The sequence below is a fragment of the Papaver somniferum genome, unplaced genomic scaffold (genome assembly GCF_003573695.1).
Source record: "Papaver somniferum cultivar HN1 unplaced genomic scaffold, ASM357369v1 unplaced-scaffold_29, whole genome shotgun sequence".
Classification (NCBI taxonomy): Eukaryota; Viridiplantae; Streptophyta; class Magnoliopsida; order Ranunculales; family Papaveraceae; genus Papaver; species Papaver somniferum.
Window position 1 is genome coordinate 305107 of NW_020639929.1, and position 22596 is coordinate 327702.

Genomic DNA, 22596 nt, shown 5'->3' on the forward strand with positions numbered 1-22596 from the left:
TTAGACTTTCTTTTCTTTTTTTTTTTTTGGACTTTGGACATTAATTTTGGGACATTTTTATTTTTATTTTTAAACCCTACGGAAGGGTACCCTTAAATATAAACTGTTTGCAGGGAAGGACGACGATTACGATATCGTCTCGGCCCCTCGGGTTCGCACACGGCATAGGAGTCGTGGCCCGAGTCGACTTCAGCGGTTCTTCGCCCGTCTGGTACGGGAGGTAAAATTCTAAACACCCGCGAATCTCCTGCAAGCGGGTTACTGGACTCCTTAAGGTGAATATATGTTGAGGACTTGAATATGGACTGTTTTTAAATTCCTAGTAAAGGGCAAGGACTGGACCATATAAGATAAGGGTTCGGATTTCATCACCGCTCCCTTCTTGCCCGCCTTAGGAAAACGAAACCTAAAGCGAACCTAAGCCTAAAATTTGGACTAGAAAGAGACCTATAGGGTATCGAGCTTAACAGGACAATCATTCGAAAAATATTGGTTACTCTTTTAAGCACACCTTGAAGTTCTTGACGGTTACTGCGAGTTGAATGCGTGACTGCGCCGCATTGGATCGGTGAGGTTTTGGGTATCAAAGCTCCACTGAGCTTCCCTCGCCTCGATTCAACTTGCTTTAACTCGGATTGATTCCAGAGGGGTTTGCTCAAATTGTAACGAATTCCGTTTCGAAGGATTAGAAGCTGGTCTAGAAACAATCTAAGTGGAGCCATCATGCTTGTTGTTTGCTAGAAATCTTTAGGTTTGCTGTGGTAAATCGAGTCATCCTGCTGTGTGATTGCTAGAACCTTCCTGTTAGGATTTTTTTTTTTTTTTTTTTGAATTCTTTTTAGTGTATGCCCGATTTTGTTAGGGCTTGGAAAAGAGATACTCTAGGTCGATTGATTAGCGAAAAACCTAGTAGTTCTTCTGATTTAAGCAGGGAGCTCGAAGATTCTTCTTTTGAGAGCCCTGTTTTTGGAAACTTCAGTTTTGAGAATCTGTCTCTTTGTGAGGAAAGTACCCCCTAGTACTCCAGTTGTGCCAGCGATGGCAACTTTGAAAGATTACATGTTCCCAACTAGGACCAACCGAGCTTCATGCATTAAATTGCCAGCCACTACGGCTAATTTCGAGATAAAACCTAGTATTCTTCAAATGATCCCTATATTCTTAGGAAAATGATGAGAACCCTTATTTTCATATTAGGGACTTTGAGGAAATCTGTGGGACAATTAGGATAAAGGACCTTACTGATGAAGTCTTGAAACTTAAAATGTTTCCCTTTTCCTTGAGAGATAAAGCCAAGACCTGGCTTAATAACCTACCGTCTGAATCCATAGAAACATGGCAGGAACTTATCGCTGCCTTCTATATGAAATTCTACCCTAAGCATAAAACTGCAGCTGTTAGGCAGAAAATTAGTGCTAGTGTGCAACAAGAGGGAGAGTCTCTGTATAGGTTTTTAGAGCGATTCAATGATCTCCTATCTCAGTGTCCTCACCATGGATTTGATAATATGAAACTTGTACAGATTATTTATGATGGTTTAGACTATTCGACCAAAGCCATGGTTGAGTCTATGTGCGCTGGTGAGTTCACTAGTAAAAATGCTGATGATGCTTTTGCCTTCTTAGGAGCTATCGCTGAAAAATCCCAACAGTGGGAATCTTGTGTTGAACCCCCTAAAAGACTCTTGGTCAATAGAAGTAGCACCAATATGGTAGATACGAGTTTTGCGTCAGATGCTAAGTTTGCTGCTTTATCCAGAAGGTTAGAAGCTTTAGAAATGGGTCAGACTAAAAATAGGTCCCTTGTTGAACCTAATAGAGCCTCTCAAGTCTCTAGTTGTGGAATAGAGCCAGATAATTCGTTTTGGGAAGGTCAGGTTAGTGAAGAGCAAGCCCATGCTGTCTATAACAACTCTAGGTTTGAGAACCGTCAGAAGTTTGACCCATACTCAGAAACCTACAACCCTGGTTGGAGAAACCACCTAATTTCTCTTGGTCTAAGGGCCAGAGTCAAGGCCAGTCTAGCAATTCTCAGCCTCCCCCAGGTTTTGGTTTTAAGAACTCTTCAGGTCAAACCCAGTTTCAGAACACTTCCGAGAAAAAGATCTCTACCTTAGAGGATACTCTCACTATGTTAGCAAATAACCATGAAATGCTAACAAAGAACCACATGAGCTTTCAACAAGAAACTAGGCAAGAATTGAAGAATACTTCCCAGAGTCTTGCCAAGTTAGAACTTCAAGTAGGACAAATAGCTAAGTTCATAAGTGAGAGAGAAGATGGAAGGTTCCCTAGTCGTACTGATCCCAACCCAAAAGGAGAGAAATCGTACAATCATGTGAATGCTGTCACAACCCTAAGGAGTGGAAAGAAAGTTGACAACAAGGTCGCCATGCCTGATAGTGAACATGCTGTAGTTCACCCTGCTGAGCCAGAAAATGAGGAGACTGATAGAGTCTCCAAAGAGACCAATGAGGGTCCTGTTGAGCCTCACTTTGTTCCCAGAGCCCCGTTTCCCCAGCTGCTAGTTCCGACTAAGAGGGAGTCCAACTTTAATGATATTGGAGGTTTTTAAGCAGGTTAATATCAACCTTCCATTATTAGATGCAATTAGGCAGATTCCCTCTTATGCCAAGTTCCTTAAGGACTTGTGTACGCGAAAGCGTAAGCTCAGTGTCCAGAAGAAAGCCTTCATAGCTAGTCATGTGAGTTCTATTATTCAGAATACCACTACTCCTAAGTATAAAGACCCAGGGTCCCCTACCATTGCTTGTACAATAGGTAAGTACCGTGTTGAGAAAGCGTTGCTTGACTTAGGAGCCAGTGTGAACTTACTGCCATACCATGTGTACCTTAAGCTAGGACTTGGTGAGATGAAACCTACCCAGATAACACTCCAGTTAGCTGATAGGTCCGTTAAAATCCCTCGTGGTGTGATCGAGGATGTTCTTATTGAGGTCGACAAGTTTATTTATCCAGTGGATTTCGTGGTCCTAGATACCCAACCTGTCCCCGACCCAGAGAACCAAATACCTGTGATTTTAGGTCGCCCATTCTTAGCTACGTCTAATGCGATCATAAACTGTCGAAATGGTATTATGAATCTGTCTTTTGGTAATATGACTATTGAGCTGAATATTTTTAATGTAAACAAGCTACATTCTGAGCTAGATAACACATGTATTGAAGAGGTGAACATGATAGGAACCTTAGTTCAGGAGTCATTACCAAACATCGTATCGGAAAATACATTGGAGAGTTGTTTATCCCATTTTAGCCTGGATTTCGATGATAATAGTAACATTGAACAAGTTAATGCTTTGTTGGATTCTGTTCCTATGTTAGATATTGATATATGGAAAACTAGGTTCGAACCATTACTAGCTTCTGAGTCTATCTTAATACCGTATTTAAAAGAGCCTCCTGAGTTGGAGTCTAATTATACATTTTTAGGCCCACCCGAGTCTTTCCCTGTGATTATAGCTTCCGATTTGGATAGTGTTCAGGAAAGTAGGCCAGAGACCGTGCTTCAAGAAAATAAGGAAGCCTTAGAGTGGACCATAGAAGATATGAAGCAAGCTGAGGATGAACCACCTGATTATGACTTAGAGAAAGCAATTGACCTTTTTCAAGAACCCGATGGTCTAGAAATTAGGAACATTGTGACTAGTCATTGTAGAGGCACACAAAATTCTAAGTTTGGGGGTAGAGAACTAGAAGAATCTCTTGAGTATTTTAAGGACTGGGAAGATCCGGAAATTCAAGCAATAATGAGAGGTTTGTGTGAGAGTAGTGAAAACCCTAAGTTTGGGGCTAGTAATGATTCTTGTGACCGTCAATTATCCCTATTAGAAGTCCCTAACTTGGGACTCGAGCCTAGTGAGGTATTCCATGAGTCTATTCAGACTCCACAACCCGATCCTCCTGATAATGTCCAGGAAAAAATCCATATATTAGAGACCCGTTTTTCGGATGAAGCTGTTTACACTCATATGAAGCCCAAGTGGTCACCCGAGATAAATCCAGTTGTCTTGCGAGAAACTTTAGATCAGGTTGTGTTCTATCTGCTCATTTTTCTAATCTTGAGCATTTGTCTCCTATTCGTGGCAGTTCTATTTGGTCTTATGGACCAACAATTGTTTCGACTATTGGTATACGACTTTGGAAGGTGACAATTCTTTTTGAGGTATTTGATGTCTAGCTAATGACTATAAATTTAGCATTTACTGGGAGGCTCCCGCGTTCATGTGATACGGTAATATCCTTCCTTATTTCTTTTTCCTCCAGTGGTAATAGTTTCTCCTTGTTCATGCTTTTAATTTCATCTTTAGAACATTGAGGACAATGTTAGATTTAAGTTTGGGGGTGGGGAAGAAACACTTTTTGTCACATTTTTGCAATAAATAAACTCCAGAGCCTAGAAATTTATGCCTATTGAGGATTGCACTAACTAATCTAAGTGGATGGAAGCATTTTGATTGTAGGAGTTTGAGGAACCAATCTGATTAGATGGAAACATCTAAAGAGTCTATTCATAAAAGCACAGAGCTCAGGTGTTAGAAATAACATGATAGTTTCACCATATCTCGTTGAGTCCTTTTCACTTCTATTTTTATTTTATTTTGTTTTTAAACTATGTTTCTCTAAGTGATAGGTGGGGCCCACGATTCAAGTTGTTACCAATGCTAGGGTGAATTAGAGTGATTGAGATACCATGAAAAAAAAAAAAAAAAGAAAAAAGAAAAGAGATGAAAAAAAAAAAAAGATGAAAAAAAATGGTAGTTACCAAAAAAAAAAAAAAAAAAAAAAAAAAAAAAAAAAAAAAGTAAAAAAAAAAAGAGAAGAAAGAAATTGAGACCAGACCATTTGACCAAAAGGAATAAATTCAATAAAGTCGACCACTGGTACCCTTGTATATGCCAGTTGTGTTGACCTAGAGTTAGGTTATCGACCACTGGTACCTTTGTATATGCCAATGTGTTGATATTAGTCAGACTAGTATCTCAATCCATTAGGATAGGTTCATTTTGGCGGAGGCCTTCAGACAGATATGGGAAACGCCGTTCACTTAGTAAACATCAAAACCATCTATGTTTTTCTATATCCATCTTCTTGATCTATCCATGTGATTAGTTTTGACTCCGAATATGATGTCCATAGTGCAACTATCTGAGTAGAGCTCTGTCACTTTATATGAATTTTAGTATGCTTGAGTGCAAACTCGTGTACAGCAATTGGAATTTCGCATCAGGGTACTTCTTCCTTTAGTCAATAAGTATGCCAACCAAGGAGATTCTTTAGTGCCTTCCAAGGTTCTGCGTAGATAGCTAAGGTCTGGAGTACAGGTTTTGTGGGTATATCTCTGGTAAGCCCTCCCGAGACTATAACTCGGCCACTAGGGCCACCTAGGGGTTTAAAGGCTTATTGCATACGCTAAATGCAATCGACGATGCCTGCGACAGTGAGTTAGGATTTTATTTTGTAGTTTTGATTTGCTCGGGACTAGCAAATAATAAGTTTGGGGGTATTTGATAGACGCATTTATGTGTCTAATATAGCTCATTTGTATATATTGTTAGTACTCGATATTGTACTTATTTGGTTATTTTATGTATTTGTACGTGTTTTTGGAAAATAATCTCTTGCGGCGAATTTGGCTAAAAATGTGGCATTTGGACCTCCGTTGATAACGTACCGGAAGCGCCTCAGAAGTGTACCGGAAGTATCCCAGAAATACCCCGGAGGAACCCCGAAAAAAGTGCGGAAAATGCCCCAGATGACACTTGCTATACGGACCCTTGATTTTGGATAAGGGGTAACCTAATTACTAAGGGGTGACCCATTTCCAGGCATCTGCTAAAGGGAGACCAGCCACAGATAAGGGGAGGTCAACTTCTCAAATTTAAAAGCAAATTTTGGCGGGAAAATGCATGCAGCGTCTGGCAGATTTGAAGATCGAATTTTGGACGTGATTTTAAGAGATTCAATTGCTGTATTTGGTACGTATGGACTCTGCATGACTAAACAGGCCTGATACAATCAATTGGACCCAACCAATTGGGCTGGAATGGCCGAGAGAGAGTTTCAAAGTCTCAACAGAGAGACGTGTTCTGTTTCGAGTTCAGGAGATTTTTGAGAGATTTCTGGAGGACTTTGACGCTGGATTAACATGTACATGGTCTTATTCAAGTCTAGGAAAGAGTTTGGTAGCTATTTTATAGCTAACAGCACGTGAAAAAGCTCAACAGAAGCGATTATTCTCTCAACAGCGCAGAGAAGAAAAAGAAAGAAAAAGTCGGAATTTATACGAGATATTTGGGGTCTGTGGGATATATAAGAGTTGTTTCAAGTCATTAAAGGGGTTAGAAACCCTTAGGAGAGAGTTAGGAGGAGTTTAGAGACGAGTAGAGGAAGTTACAGAGAATTGGTGCTGCTGCTGCCATTGAAGAACCTGAAGAACACGAAGAACAGACTCGCAGAGTCCGTCGTTCTTCAGCAGTCTTATTTCAAAACCAACTGTCGTTGTTTTACAGCAGTTGGTGCTACTATCGTTGTTTTTAAGACCCTTCCACTTTGTAACAGTGACGCTGTAACATTTATACAGCGTTGCAAACTTCTTTTTACACCATTTTCATCAATAAAAACACATTATTAAGCCATGAATACATCTTATGATCATGTTTTTGGGATGAGGAGCTAAACCCAATCCAAGGGGTGACAGAGGAAGCCATTCTCACAATAATTATGTGGTAATCTCTATTTTATTAATTTATGCAATATTTTTATATGATTAATTGCATTGATAAAAATGATTTAAATGGTTTTTATTAATCAACTGTGTTTTCCCTTGATAATGCATGCTTAGTTTTAGACTCTTGATGCATTATACTTGTGATTAACATTTGATATTTTGGAAAATCTGCTCTTGGCAATTTTTAGAATCAACCCAATTATTTAAATTGCATAGTAAAAAAATATTAGATCACATAAGTATTGTTGATTGGTGGAATCTTAACCCCTATTTCTCCATAAATTTTTACTTCAGTTTGCTATTTTTCCTAAATTTTATTTAAATCTAGAAATTTTGTTACCTTCACAAGTCTGAAAAGACCCCTTTTTACCACTATTACTACAATCACTATTTGAAAAACCATCATTGTGCAATTCCGAACTCGCAAATCCACACCTAATCGTACATATGGATATCGAAAATTCCGAACTCACAAACCGTCGACCGATATAATCATAAAAGCTGAATTCATGTAGCTATAAATGTGAAGGAGCGTACTCCATATACCACATGAGGAAATTCTCATTTCCCATAACAATTCATAATGACATACCTTACAAGTCCTTTCCATTTCATGGAAAGTTCAAAGAATTGACAGAATTATCATGATGCAGTTTATATAAAGTATGGAATGCATGACAGACAACAACAACGGTTTCCAAAGAGTTAGAGTATTCCCGCCTCTTTTGATGACAAGTCACGCCTACCTCGAGATCCACGATCCACTGGTTCATCCTTTGAATCGGTCGTTGTTAATAGACTGACTGTTAATCATATAAGAACTCTAAGAGTTTAGCCAAAAAGCTCACACAAGGAACATACAATTCTATCTGATGGTTCTAAGCCCGTTATGGTATCTTATTCTCTATCTTTAACATATCTAAGATTTACTAATTGAATTAGTCTGGTTCTATAGTCTATTAGGTAAGTCTTATAAACATCTACAACTTTGTAGAAGAAATCAAAGGCTAATTCAGACCATGAAGGTCCAATACATCAAAATAGAAACTAACTATAAGCCCAAGCCCAACAAACCATTTCCTTAAACTAAGGCCTGGTCCAAATGAGTCTATTAACGGTCACTGACGGTCAAACGGGTCAATAAACAGTCCAGTCAGTCCAAGCCTAAGGTCAAGGTCCAACTCGGTCCACCGAGTCAACTCGGGTCAAGACAGGGAACTCGCTGAGTCAACAAGGTTCAACTCAGGTTATCAGGGTCAACTCTACTCAGTCAGCTAAACAATACTGAATCAGACTGAATAAGCTCAGTCAGACAGGCCAAGGGTCTTTCTCACACATCTGTAACTCTCTAACTCTCTAACTCTACAACTCTAACTTTACAATTCTAACTCAAGTACAACTTCAATCTACTCAAAGCATCGATTCAAATCATTTAAATTATAACTCAAAATTGATTTACAAGATAACAAGGTCTACCTGCAAATGCAGTTTCCAAGCCTCAACCACACACACCACTACTACTAGCTTTTCCTCCATCTTTCCAACTCAAACATGTGTAAGAAACCCTTAGCATTACAATACATCTTACTTTACTTGCATTACACAACACATACATTCAAGTAACTCTGTCTCACAGCTCAACACACCACCACTAAAACACTAACCATGTCATCTCAGACTCGAACCACTTTTGCTAAACAAACTCCAAAGAAACTCACTTCCTAGCCATAGTATTTCAGAGTCACAACACTTCACCTCCAAACTCATCTTCACCAATTCAACATCCACTTGCACATTCATTACTGCATGACAGATATACAAGAACATCACCACAACAACATCAGTACCAGTTGTGACTCAATTCCAACTTCATAGCACTATCTAGCAACTCTGTCCAAACTGAACTTTGAAGCCAACTACAACACCCACGGTATTAACACCATCACCATTACCCATTTACTCCAACATAGTTAACCCTGCATATTCAAACTGAATCCCTATCAACACCTTTAACAGAAACACGCATTCTCCACCATACTGTCCATACTCAATCACAACCAGAACATCACCAACTCATTATCCATATTTGAAATTCCCCCATCCCTGTAATATTCGTTCTTATTTACCATTACAGTTCAGCATAATACAATATATGAACAACACCATCAACTACCACAACTTTGTAACCATATATACACTCATTTGAAAGTCTACAATCAATCTTATGAATATCCTTCTCAATATTAATTCATTAACAACTTCCTAAACTCATAATGAAAATGAATAACTCAACTAAGATTATAGAGAAAGATAATTACCTCAAACACAACCCAACAATAGTCTTCCCTGAATTGATGTTCCACCACCCACTGATGCCGAAAACTAATTCCCATCTCCCCTGAGTTTGAAACAACCTTTGAAGCAACACACCATCATCAATTATACTCTGATATTAGTCTTCTCTTCTCAGTTTCATATAAAAACCCTAAGTTTCCATCATCACCATCAACCCTCAGATGAACCCTAGATTGATTCTTACTCCACAATTCGAGTTCATAACATCTATTCAACCCCTCAACTCAACCCGAATCACTTATCAATTCCAACATGCACTCAACATCAATCTCCAAAACCCTAAATTCTTCAATTCATCATCAGAACCACTTCAAAACATCAATTAAACTGCAACCCGTTCGTCCGTCATCTACTAGAAACTCTTCAACCCAACTAATTTACTTCGAACTCAAAGTATAACTACAAACCCTAGTTCTGCTTCTCTCTGATTCATCTTTCTTTTAATCTTCTTCAAGATCTAATCGAACACCACCACCATCAACCACTACATGATATTCTCACACTTCCTAACGATCACACAACCTCCTCTTGATCGCAGAATCTCTCGCAGAACAGAATTAACAGAAGAAAGAAAGAAGAAGAAGGATGGAGAGAAAAGAAAGAGAAAAGAGAGTTATCTTCTCGATCGGGTCAGGATAATACCAAGGATAACACTGTTTCACCCATTTGATTTGCTAAGGGGAAGCCCAGGAGGTATAATTGTGAAAAGACTATTTTCCCCTTCAAATCAATCTGATGATAACCTCTTCGTCCGATGTCCGAATGACACGTTCGAGTAGTCCATTTTGCCTAACTTTTCGAGAACTATCTAATGATACTAGTTTCGTATCTAAATCGCAGTTATATTAATTCCTATTCATTAACGTTCGTATTAAACTAATCGAGTTATTATCGACTAATTCGTCTCTTGACTAGTCTAATAGCGTTGACGAGCTTAAGGGTTTTTACAATAACAGTGGTCGTGGTGGTCCAAGTGGTGGAGGTGGACGTGGTGGAGGTAAAAAGACTCCAGTTCGATGTGGAAGTGGAAGAGGTAAAAAAGCTAGACTTGTAGAAGAGGAGAAAGAGGACAAGGATTTGGATGCATTTTTGCACTCGGATTCAGACGAAGAATCCAGTGAATGACTAGTGGATTTTTAGTATTTTGTTTAGGTATTTTTAAGTATATAAGATTTTTTCTATTTAGTATTTTCGTTGTTTGGTTATGGATTTGGACAGATGAACTTTTTGTAGATTTGCATGTATATGAATGTTAGTCTTTCCATTTGTATAATTTAAGAACAACGATGAAGAAATCAATATTTTCAAAAAAATTTAGCACTTTCGGCTAGATCGATGCTTCACATAACCTAGCCATAAGTGACAATAATTGATGCTTGCATATGTTTTCGGTTAGAAAGTCCCGACCATTACCAAAAAGGCGGTTATGGAAACCATCTGTTTCATAGTTACGGTTGAGAAGGACCTAGCTGTATGTTACTCTGATAACTAAAAAAACAAACTGACTCCTGGTTACAGCTAGATATCCAGGTCGTTAATATGTTTCACGGTTAGGACTCCGAACAGTAATTCTTACAAAAAGTAACAACTCTGTTTTACGGCTTGGAATCCTAGCCGTAAGTATGACACTCCAAAGCCTGCAGGTTCTGTTTGTTACGGCTTGGTCTACTTATCGATTTCCGGGCCGTAACGGGAAAGCGGTAAGGAAAGCCATATGTAACTTATTTACGGATGAGAATTACCTAGCCGTATATTACTCTGAGAACCAAAAAACAAATTTGATCCAATTTATGGATGGTATCCAGGCCGTTAACCTCTTTCACGGTTGGGAATCCAGGCCGTAATGCCGACACGCCACAAAATCTATAGGTATTTACTTAATTACAGCTTGGTTGACCTAGCGATTTCCAAGCCGTAAACACCTATAGTTTTCTATTGTACCTAGATCATATCGGCTAGTTTTTTGAACCCTTAATTATACTTGAAATAACTCCATCTCCACATAAACACGCAATCCAAACCAAGATCACACTTTCCACATCAATAACCTCTACCAAAACCCCTACAAACTCAATGCAATGCACTCAAAGGATAAACCCAACTTTACTTTGGATGAAGACTTATCTCTTTGCGAAAATTTTGTACTATGTTATCCAAAGAGGGGATAAGAATGAAGGAAAGGTGGTTTAGCCAGTCAATCGTATTGGAGTAAGGTTTTTGAAATTTTTTGTAGTGAAACATGTAACACTAATAACCGCGATGGAGTTGAATTGTATCATCGATTTTCATACATACGCAAAAAAGTGGAAAAATATATGGCTTTACTTCGTATCTACTTAGAGGTGAAACTGATGAAGAAGTCGTGGCTCAAGCTAAGAAGGAATGAAGAAAATGGAAATGTTATAATTTCAACTACGAAGATCAAATGGACATTATCAAAGACTTCTTGATACATCGTAAGAGATGTTATTAAAACCAACTTTGTAATGCATATTTAGTGAGTATGTAATGGGTTTTATTGTGGTCTAAAATGAATGTAAGTATTACTAATTTTCATTCGTAGTATGTATTCATGTTGAAACTCAAAGTTTCTTAACTTACATATTAATTTACGGACGGGAAACTTGCCTTCTAAACATGTTAACCCAGCCGACATATAGACTCAGGTGATTCTGGAAAAAATGACGTCCAGAAATTCTTCACTTCCCATTCGTTGTTTGTGTTCACGACTGGGAGTTCATTAGTTCTCAACCGTGATTTCGTTGTTACGGCTGGTTCGGTACATTTTCCCAGCCGTAATAGGTAAAATACTCATATTTTCTCTGATTTTTGACGGATTTGAATTGATAAAATTGCTTTTGGGAGTTGATTATAAAGTTATCCCGAGTTTTGTGACGAAGGGTTTCATCATTTTTCTTCAATTATTTTTAAAAATATTCACCAAGATCACCATTTTTCCTTCAAATCAAAATCAAAATCAAGTTTTGATTTCCAAAACATTAATCATTTAATTAGTCTAATCCATTCATTAATACTGTTTAGTTAGCTTAATTAATTTAATTAGCACTAATCAAACTGTGGATAAATTAGGTATAACATAAAATATCATGATAAGGAGTTTCTATGGTTATTGTTTCATGACCCTATCCAGCCCCCAAATTCCCAGATGTTTAAAGCCTCAGTAATAATAGGATTCTAAATTTTGGACAACTTTGTATCGCGCCACACGAAGGAATATTTTTACTGTGCAGACTTTACATTAACACGGTGAATTTTGGTTTAGAGGGACAAAATTACTGAAAAGTCAATGCATCTACACAACCAATATTTTTGTTGACCCATATAACCAAGTAAGTGAACAAAATCGCACACCCACTTCTTCCCAAAGTCTCATCCAAAGACACCCCCAAAATCAATTCTTTTTCTGTGAAAGCAGAACTAGCAAAACCCTCTTCAATGGCGACAATGTCCGTAATGTCAGCTTCAAAATCATTCCTTTACAATCAAAACAAACTCATACTCTTCTCAATCTTCAAACATCCAAAACCCACCTTTTCAATCCCCTCAAAACCCTCTAAAAATCTCACCCTTTTCACTCCCACCACAAGATGCATTCATTCATCTAAACAATCACTTGAAACCAAAAATCAAGACATGGGTTTGGCTCAAAAACCTAATATCGTCAACATACTGGAAGAAAGAGGGCTGCTTGAATCAGTTACTAGTGAGAATTTAAGGTTAGTTTGTTCTTCAAATTCATCAAACCCTATGAAAGCTTATTGTGGTTTTGATCCAACTGCTGATAGTTTACATTTAGGTAATTTGATTGGTATAATTGTGTTATCATGGTTTCAAAGATGTGGTCATAATGCTGTTGCTGTTATTGGTGGTGCTACTGCTAGAGTTGGTGACCCTTCTGGTAAAAATATTGAAAGACCTGAATTAGATGTTGAAACCCTAGAGAGCAACACATTAGGGATTGTCCAAACAATTCGTACTATTCTAGGTAGATATGATCAGAACAGGAATGGTAACCCCAATTTGATGATTTTGAATAATTTTGATTGGTGGAAAGAGGTTAAATTGTTGGATTTTTTGCGCGATGTTGGGCGGTATGCGAGAGTCGGTACAATGATGGCGAAGGATAGTGTGAAAACCAGGTTAGAATCAGAGCAAGGGTTGAGTTATACTGAGTTTACTTATCAGTTATTGCAGGGTTATGATTTTTTGCATTTGTTTCGTAATGAAGGGATTAATGTTCAAATAGGAGGAAGTGATCAATGGGGGAACATAACTGCGGGTACAGAATTGATAAGGAAGATTCTTCAAGTAGAGGGTGCGTATGGTTTAACGTTTCCGCTCTTGTTGAAGAGTGATGGGACTAAGTTTGGGAAGTCTGAAGATGGTGCAATTTGGTTGTCACCATCAGTTTTGTCGCCTTATAAGTTTTATCAGTATTTTTTTACTGTTCCGGATGTGGATGTTGTGAGGTTTCTTAAGATTCTTACATTTTTGAGTTTGGAGGAGATTAAAGAGGTGGAAGAAGGAATGAGAAAACCTGGGTATGTTCCGAATTCTGCTCAGAGAAGACTCGCGGAAGAGGTTACTCGTTTTGTTCATGGTGAAGAGGGTTTGCAGGAGGCTTTGAAAGCAACTGAAGCATTGAAACCTGGAGCGGAGACTAAGCTAGATTGGAAGACTATTGAGGGGATTGCTAAAGATGTACCGTCATGTTATTTGAGTTATGATCAAGTCTTGAATGCGTCTGTGATTAATCTTTCAGTTACTACTGGTTTGTTTGAGAGTAAATCTTCAGTGCGCCGTATGTTAAAGTCTGGTGGGCTTTACTTGAACAATGCCAGAGTTAGTGAGGATAAGTGTATTGAAGCCGGAGATATTATTGATGGTAAAATCCTTCTGTTATCTTCTGGGAAGAAGAACAAGATGGTCGTAAGGATATCTTAATCTTACTATTGTTTATTTTTGTCCATTTGATTTATAGAATTTAACTTACTCATTTTTTGCGGTTTCGTATAGTCCTTGTTTTTACGCAATTCTTCAATTTGTCGAGTAGGAAAACTGTCAATCTACTATGTTTTCTGTTGCATTTGGAACCAAGTCTTAACATGAGCACAGTTCAAACCAAAATGCTGTTGTGAGATTATATAACGAACACAAACTTTTCTCTGTATTATTCGATTTTACTGCACTATTTTGAAAACAACTAGAGCTTATCAAATGACACCAAAGGGGTTCAACAGTCATCATTCCCTAGGAACTTCACAGCTCTGCCAGGATAAACAGTTCGGATTTTGGGTCTGAAATGCAACTTACAGCATGTTCAGTGTGAAATGAGCTCATACGTTAAGGTACATTGGGGAAGATAACCAGGTGAATTAAGTAAACCATGTCGCAATCCTGCATTTACTAATTGCAGACTTGCAGGGAAGCAACATTTTGATGTTCCTCATATTAAGCTTATAAGTCAATTTTTTCATCTTTAAGTACAATATTTAGGCAATATCAGCTTACAGCTCACTATAAACTCAAAATGATTAATGTTTCATGCAACCTTCTTTCTGGAATACTTTCATCTTTGTTGCATTTGTTTGAACTTGAAGAACCAATGCTTAGTGATAACAATATACCAGGGTCGATTGCTGTCTCCAATTGAATGCTGTTAATCAATCTGTTGCACCGACGCCTGGCACTTACCTAAGTAATTTCTGGTTCGATACCACCTGAACTTGGAATGTTAAAGCAGCTTAATGTTTTAGTTGCATGTCAGAATCAGTTAGCAGGAAGTAGGCAAGAAGAGTTCCTTAGTTCAACCTTGAGCTGGAAATCCAAGTAGAGATCTTTAGTAAAGTTGGTCTGTCAATCGTGTGGTTGGTTCTGTTCCTAATGAGATTCTGAACTGTACAGGATTCCGGATGGTGGATCTTAGTAACAACTCACTTGGTCAATTCTGCCTTTTTCTTTATCATCTGTTACTGGTTGATATAGATAGATGTTTGCAAATTCAACTGTTTTACTGATGAACTTCACACTAGATTTTCTATGAACCTCTCTTGATCTCTTTTCTTCCTTTACTCTTTGAAACTGTCTTCTCCAACTTTCCTTCTACGAAAAATGGAGAAAGATTAGAGTCTGGAAGCTTTAAAACCAAGAACATACCATATTCCTGGACTCTTAACCTGGTAGGAAAATGTTTAACTTGTACATCTGACAGCAGCAATTGTTCTGCAACAAAGGCTCTGCTTGGTGTGCGGTGAATTTTGGCAGTAACTTGGACTTCCTAACCAGCTATGAATTTAGTGGGCCTGTAAATTTTAGCATTTCCAATCCGTAGGATACCTAGCAGTCTAGCACTAGCAGGGCCGTATTTCCATCCTCTGATAGATGAATTCTGCTAAAATTTTTGGATACTTCATCTTGACATTAACCGGAAACTTTTTATTTGGGTCGTCCAGAAATTCATTAAAAATGCAACTATTTGAACTTTTGAACACGAACACCAATTGCTAGACTACAGCCACTCTTTGGACATAATAGTATCAGCAGCAAAATTAACCTCTCGCTTAGAATATTCAAAACGCAAGGAAGAATACTGAGCTCTTGCTGCAGTCCATCTCTGACGAAAGGACCTGTGGAACTGAATCATTGACAGAAGCCTGAATAGCACTCTGAGAATCTGATCAAGAGACAGTCTCACTTTGAACAACTCTGCAGTCTGCATCTCTCGCCACATTACCGACACCTGCTGCTCCAGGATATCCAATTGACGCTCCATCACAGCATACTAAAAGTTCATCCATTTCAGGGGGACACTGCAGCCTCAAGTAATCATATTCCTTGCAAATGATACAAGTCGAAGCCAAAGGTATCTTCATTCTACTCTTCAACCTGTCTTGTGTTGCACAGCAATTTTCATGAATGATCTTCCAAGCCTGAGCAGCAAAGGAAGGGTGAACTGCACGTCTCCAAATTAGTTTAGCAACAGCTACAGCAGCATGTTTAACTCTCAACAAGTGCCTGGTGGACTTTACTGAGAGTAAACCCTTGCAAATCTCCAATTTTGGTTACCCGAAAACTGTTGCACATGAAAACAGGTTATGTTGTTCAAGACCTGCAAAGAGAGTTTGTTTTATTGTCTTTTAAAAAGTAAATTTAAACACAAGCAAATATATATGAACACAACTAACTAACCCTTTCTGCAGCCCAACTTCGACCAACCAAACAGGCAAATATCCAACGAGGAAATGCATCCTTGTCGCTAAGCTACTCTTACGACTACAATGTCTCTGAAATAATCCAAGTTTCATAGATGTTCCCTGCAGAGAGTCATAAAGAAAAGTTTTTCAGACAGTGCTCCAAACCTGATGTTTTTCAGCCAGTGCTACAAACCCAAACTTTCCACCCATTTTTAACGAAGATGGATGAACTTAAATTCTAAACAACATCAAGCTAGATAACTTTCAGGGTACATTTAGTGGAATACCTGCAGAGACCTGTCCAACTTAAAAAGTTTCCTAAATGAAGATTCACTTGTACATTTGCAAGATACTAATGGTCCCTGAACTTGTAGCTTAATCCAACAACGGGGGAAAGGTGATAGCGAGAATGAAGCTGTAATGCTGACAAAAACTCATAAGATGTGCCAGAATCCTACTGGACGAAAGAGTACTTCATCCTTCAGAATTTGAGATACCAAGCCTTAATGTCACTAAGCACTGGCGAAACCTATACCTTGAACAAGCATGTAAATCCATCACCAGTAATCCTTACATGAGCATTGACCGTCAACAAAATGATGGAACAGGTTTGAATCTCTCAAAATGATGCGTCGTTCTAAAAGTTTTGATACGAACTTCATAAACATATGACAGTCCTTACAAACACGCAAGTTCTTTAAGATCCGAATAGGCATCCGATCATGAGGCTTGCTAATCAACCCATATGCAAGAGCAAGCTTTTCACTGTGATAACTGATAGATTCAACTTTCTCGTCCTCCCCAACATCATGCAAAGCCAAATGCCGGTCAGGAACATAACCAGCTTTCTGTATCTCCTTCATCAAACTATCCAGCTTTCGGTAGATTTCCTCATTTTGCAAATGACTTCGATCGTCAGACACAAACTTGTGAACCTTATAATCGATCTCAATCCAACTATAAGCTGGAGCCTTTCGAATCTTCTTGTCTTTCATAAGAGACCTCACCAATGCTACTTTTCCCCATCTTCCAGCAGAAGCATACATGTTGGACAATATTATATAAGGTCCTGTTTCGAGCGGGTCTAATTCAGAAAGATGCTTTGCTGCCATTTCTGCACGTTCGATGTCACCATTTACTCTTGCAACAGACAAAAGCGTAGACCAGATTAAGTAATTGGGTTCTTCAGGCAAGCTATTGATTAAATCTACCGCCTCATCCATTCTTCCCGGACGTCCCAGGAGATTAATCATACATGAATAGTGGTCTAAAGTCGGTTTCATTCCATGTGATTCACTTATGGAACTGAAATATTCCTTTCCCAGTTCTACTGATCCACTGCGGCTACAAGCATAAAGAACCCCGACCAAGGTAATATTGTCTGGTTTCAGCTTTTCTTGTAACATGTTTTGATAAAGTTCTAAAGCCTCTTGATCCTGCCCATTTTGTGCATATCCCGTCATCATGGCATTCCAGGATACCACATTTCGGATTGGCATCAGTCGGAACACCTTCCGAGCATCCAAAGTTTCTCCACATTTCGAGTACATATCGATGAGGGCACTTGATACAAGCAAATCACTCTCGATTCCGTAATGAATTGCTTTACTGTGAATTACCTTACCATGAACCAAAGAAGCTAATCTAGCACAAACACTAACCACACTTGAGATTGTATACTGGTCTGGTTTCACATTTTCTGATAACATCTCACTGAACAGCATCCAAGCGTCTTCTTCTTTGTTGTTCTGCGCATAGCCAACTATCATTGTCGTCCAACACACCCCATCTTTCTCTTTTATCTCCTTAAAAATCCTAGTAGCCTCATCTATGAACCCGCTCTTAAAATTAGCTCCAAGAACACTAGAAACTGTAACCAAATCCGGCTTCACTCCTGCCACTTTCATTTCAAGAAACAAATCCAGACATTTCTCAGGACACCCATTTTTCAAGTACCCCGATATCATCGAATTCCACAATACAACATTTTTTTCACTCAACTGATCAAACAACCACCTTGCTTGGTCGACTTGACCACACTTGGCATACATATCCATCAATGCACTCGACACAAAAACATTCCCTTTACAACTACTACTAGTGACAGTCCTTCCATGAATTTGCTTCCCACGCCTCAAATCCAGTAATTTTGAACAAGCATTCAAAGCACTCACATACGTATACTCCGACGGCTCAAATCCATCTCTCTGCATTCTAACAAAGAAACCCAAACCATCAACACAACACCCACTTCCAACCAAACCCGCAATCGTCGTATTATACGAAATACAATCACGAGCCGGCATTTTATCAAAAGTAGCCTGTAATTTCTCAGTCTCACCCATTTTCGAGTATGCTGAAAGCATTACATTCCATGAGAACACATCTTTAGAAGGCATTTTATCAAACAATGTAAGTGCATCATTGGTTTTGCCAGATTTCACATAAAGGTGAAGCAGTCGATTCTGAAGGTAAGTATTATTGGGTTCAACTGATTGCATTTCTACATGAGACTGCAATCTTTTCACTTGATCTAAGTCATTAGCTCGAATGCATTCGAGTAACAGACGAGTGTATAGTTCTGTTGCAGTGCAACCACGAACGAAGAATGCGTCAATGGCTTCTTTGAGCTTTTGGGTTGCCTTCATTTTGTCTAAATTTTTTTGGTTTCTAGTTTTTAAGGTGGTAGGGATCAGATTGGTAACAAATGGGAGTGCTCATATTGTCGTAACCAGGCTTAGGCTGGACACCCAATTCTCACATAGAATTTGGTGAGTTTTGACCACTCATCATTTCCCATTATCTGCCTGAAGGATCATGCTTTGTTGGAGCATTTTCGGTCCCTATTTATAACCTTCATTTTGGTACTCATGGCTCTGTATGGTCGATGTGGGACAACTCCTGGCCAAAATGCACCTTGTGCCTTTGTGCATGTGGGCAGGAACCTTGCGAACTTTGTGCTAGCTATGATCCCAAATCAATTCCGCCATGTTCTAATTTCGAGTCATAATGCAAAATTTCAGACAAATATCGTTTCATGACCCAAAATTACATTCTTAGAACTTAGAAATGTTAAAAATGTAAACTTGATTATACCTAATTAATAATAATTAGAAGAACCTAGAAAATTGAAGAGTATCCCTGGTGGTGAGAGAACTCTCTAGAGTACTCTAGGCTAGTCCGGTGTATTGACTAGAAAAGAAATGTAAAGTATCTTCTAGAGTAGGTGCTATACTAGATAATTAGAGAAAGTTCTAGAGCTATAGGAGGTCGGTCAATCAAGGATCAAGGCCTATAAATAGGCATCAGTTGTAAAGTTTAGACTTGTAATTCAGCGGCTAACCAAAGTGAGGTATAGGTAGCAGAGTGTAAGGATTAGAAGTCTTTTGTAAAGGTCTGTGTACGACCAAGTTTTAATGCAATAAAATTCAGTTTTAGTTAAACACCAACTTGAGTGATTGTGGGCTTGTTTAGTCATTCCAATACCCATTTTCAAAACATTTTCAATACCCATTTAGTCTTTAACCCCAAAATCATTTCCAACAAAGTGGTATTAGAGCCATAAGATTCTAATGGCAGTGAAATGTTTCCGTTTCATGTACCTAAACTCACCAAAGATAAATATGAAAATTGGAGTATCCAAATGAAGGCGTTATTAGGCTCGCAAGATGCATGGGAGATTGTAGAGAAAGGTTATGTTGAACCGGATGATGAAGCGGCGCTTCCGCAAAATGAAAAAGATGCGCTACGCATTTCAAGAAAAAGAGACAAGAAGGCTCTCTACCTCATCTATCAAGGAATGGATGAGTCGTCGTTCGAGAAGATATCGAGAGCTATTAATGCAAAGAAAGCATGAGAGATTTTGCAAAACTCATTCAAAGGCGTGGACAAAGTAAAGAAGGTGCGGTTGAAAACTCTAAGAGGTGAGTTCGAATCTCTCTCCATGAAAGAGTCCGAATTAATATCGGATTATTTTTCAAGAGTTTTAGTTGTTGTTAATCAACTAAGAAGAAATGGCGAGGTCACGGGTGATAGTCGTGTGATCGAAAAAATACTACGGTCACTTGTTCCAAAATTCGATTATATCGTCGTTGCAATTGAGGAGTCGAAAGACGTCGAATCCATGACCGTGGATGAGCTCATGGGATCTCTTCAAGCCCATGAAGAAATAATGAGAAAGAGAAATAAAGAGGGAGCGGTAGAACAAGTTCTACAAGCTAAGCTTACTTTAAAAGACAATGGAGAGAGCTCTAGTAGTAATGCTAGAGGAAGAGGACGCGGCTACTACGGCGGGAGAGGAAGAGACAAGCAAAATAACGATGATCAGAGGGTCCAGAGGTCGAGATCCACAAGAGGTCGTGGCAGAGGAAATAATTCATGGCGCAACAATAATAGGCCAAGGTATGACAAATCTCAAATCGAATGCTATAACTTTCATAAGCTTGGTCATTATGCTTCGGACTGTCGATCTTCTTCAAATAATGTCGAGGAGAGAGCAAACTACGCTAGTAAAGAAAATCAAGAAGATCAGACCTTGTTGGTGGCATGCAAAGGAGGTGACTATGATGAAAACTGTACATGGGTGCTTGATACGGGAGCAAGCAACCATATGTGCGGCACGAAGGAGAAATTCGTGGAGCTTGATGAATCAGTTTCTGGAAATGTGACGTTCGGAAATGGAGCGAAAACTCCGGTGAGTGGTCTTGGAAAAATTTTGATTCGATTAAAAAATGGAAGCCATCAATTTATTTCTAATGTTTATTATGTCCCTAACGTAAAAATGAATATATTAAGTTTGGGACAACTCTTAGAAAAGGGCTATAGGATGAACATGGAAAAACTTAGTCTTTTCATAAGAGATAGGAGAGGAAAACTAATTGTCAAAGTGCCAATGACGGGAAATAGGATGTTCTATCTGAACATTCAAAATGACGTCGCGAGATGTCTGACTGCTTGTGTGAAAGACTCGTCATGGCTCTGGCATCTTAGATACGGACATCTAAATTTTGGAGGATTAAAGTTACTGTCCAAACAAAATATGGTTAGAGTTTTGCCAAGAATAGACCACCCGGATCAATTGTGCGAAGGATGTTTACTTGGAAAACATTTCAGAAAAATTTTTCCTAAGGAAACACTGACGAGAGCCACAAAGCCACTGGAGTTAGTTCACACGGACATTTGTGGACCAATAAAGCCAAGCTCGTATGGTGGAAATAACTATTTCCTCATATTTGTCGACGATTTTAGTCGAAAAACATGGGTTTATTTCTTGAAACAAAAATCGGAGGTTTTCTCCAATTTCAAGAAATTTAAATCCATTGTGGAGAAAGAAAGCGGCTTCGAAATTGTGGCTATGAGATCAGACAGAGTAGGTGAATTTACCTCGAAGGAGTTCGAGTCTTACTGTGAAGACAATGGAATCCGTCGGCCTCTTACGGTTCCATATACACCTCAACAAAATGGAGTTGCCGAAAGGAGAAACAGGACAATTCTCAATATGGCCCGGAGTATGTTGAAGACAAAGAGAGTGCCCAGGGAATTTTGGGCTGAAGCGGTTGATTTGATAAACCGATGTCCCACAAAAAGCGTGTGGAACATGAATCCTTTAGAAGCATGGAGCGGAATGAAACCTGACGTCTCACACATACGAATATTCGGAAGTATCGCATATGCTCATGTGCCGAGTCAGCTGAGAACGAAGCTGGATGACAGGAGTGCCAAGTACATATTTATCGGTTATGACTCTCGATCCAAGGGATACAAGTTGTACAATCCAATCAATAGAAAGGTCATCACAAGCAGAGATGTGGAGTTCGATGAAGAAGGCGTCTGGGATTTCGGTGTTCAAGAAAAGGATTAAAATTTTCTCCCTATCGTAGAAGAAGAATAAGAAGAACAACCACCAGTACCAGAATCTCCAGCTACTTCACCACCACCATCACCTCCAGCAGTACATCATGGTGATCCATTATCAGCAGATGAAAGTTCTAAATGACATCTATGGAGACAATATATCTCTTTTTTGTCTATTTGCAGAAAGTGAACCAATAAATTTCGAAGAGGCAGTCAAAAGCGAGAAATGGAGAAAGGCGATGGATGAAGAAATCCAGGCTATTGAGAAAAATAACACCTGGGAGCTTGTAACACTTCCGAAAAGAGAAAGAGCAATTGGAGTGAAATGGGTGTACAAAGCCAAGAAAAACGCTAAAGGGGAGGTTGAAAGATACAAGGCAAGATTGGTAGTAAAAGGCTACAAACAAAGAGAGGGCATCGACTA

The 22596-nt window shown here is 38.8% G+C and overlaps 2 protein-coding genes and 1 non-coding gene across 4 annotated transcripts; 1 reads left to right on the forward strand and 2 right to left on the reverse strand.

Annotated features, from left to right (window-relative positions):
* Positions 1-12494: 12494 nt before the first annotated feature.
* LOC113341289 (tyrosine--tRNA ligase, chloroplastic/mitochondrial-like) lies at positions 12495-14115 on the forward strand. Its single transcript, XM_026586219.1, has one exon. The coding sequence runs from the start codon at positions 12562-12564 to the stop codon at positions 14068-14070; it is 1509 nt and encodes a 502-aa protein (XP_026442004.1). The 5' UTR covers positions 12495-12561; the 3' UTR covers positions 14071-14115.
* A 1318-nt stretch (positions 14116-15433) lies between these two features.
* LOC113341393 (pentatricopeptide repeat-containing protein At2g22070-like) lies at positions 15434-19111 on the reverse strand. Of its 2 annotated transcripts, none has more exons than XM_026586290.1 (3): positions 16607-19111; positions 16315-16439; positions 15434-16198 (listed from the first exon to the last, which is right to left on the reverse strand). In XM_026586290.1, the coding sequence occupies exon 1, from the start codon at positions 18965-18967 to the stop codon at positions 16877-16879; it is 2091 nt and encodes a 696-aa protein (XP_026442075.1). In that variant the 5' UTR covers positions 18968-19111; the 3' UTR covers positions 15434-16198; positions 16315-16439; positions 16607-16876. The 2 variants fall into 2 exon arrangements, with proteins under 2 accessions (XP_026442075.1, XP_026442074.1); XM_026586289.1 differs by having other exon boundaries at positions 15434-16234.
* On the reverse strand, positions 19008-19117 carry LOC113341493. Its single transcript, XR_003355952.1, has one exon. It is a non-coding gene; the product is annotated as a small nucleolar RNA Z279/snoR105/snoR108 (small nucleolar RNA).
* Positions 19118-22596: the final 3479 nt, after the last annotated feature.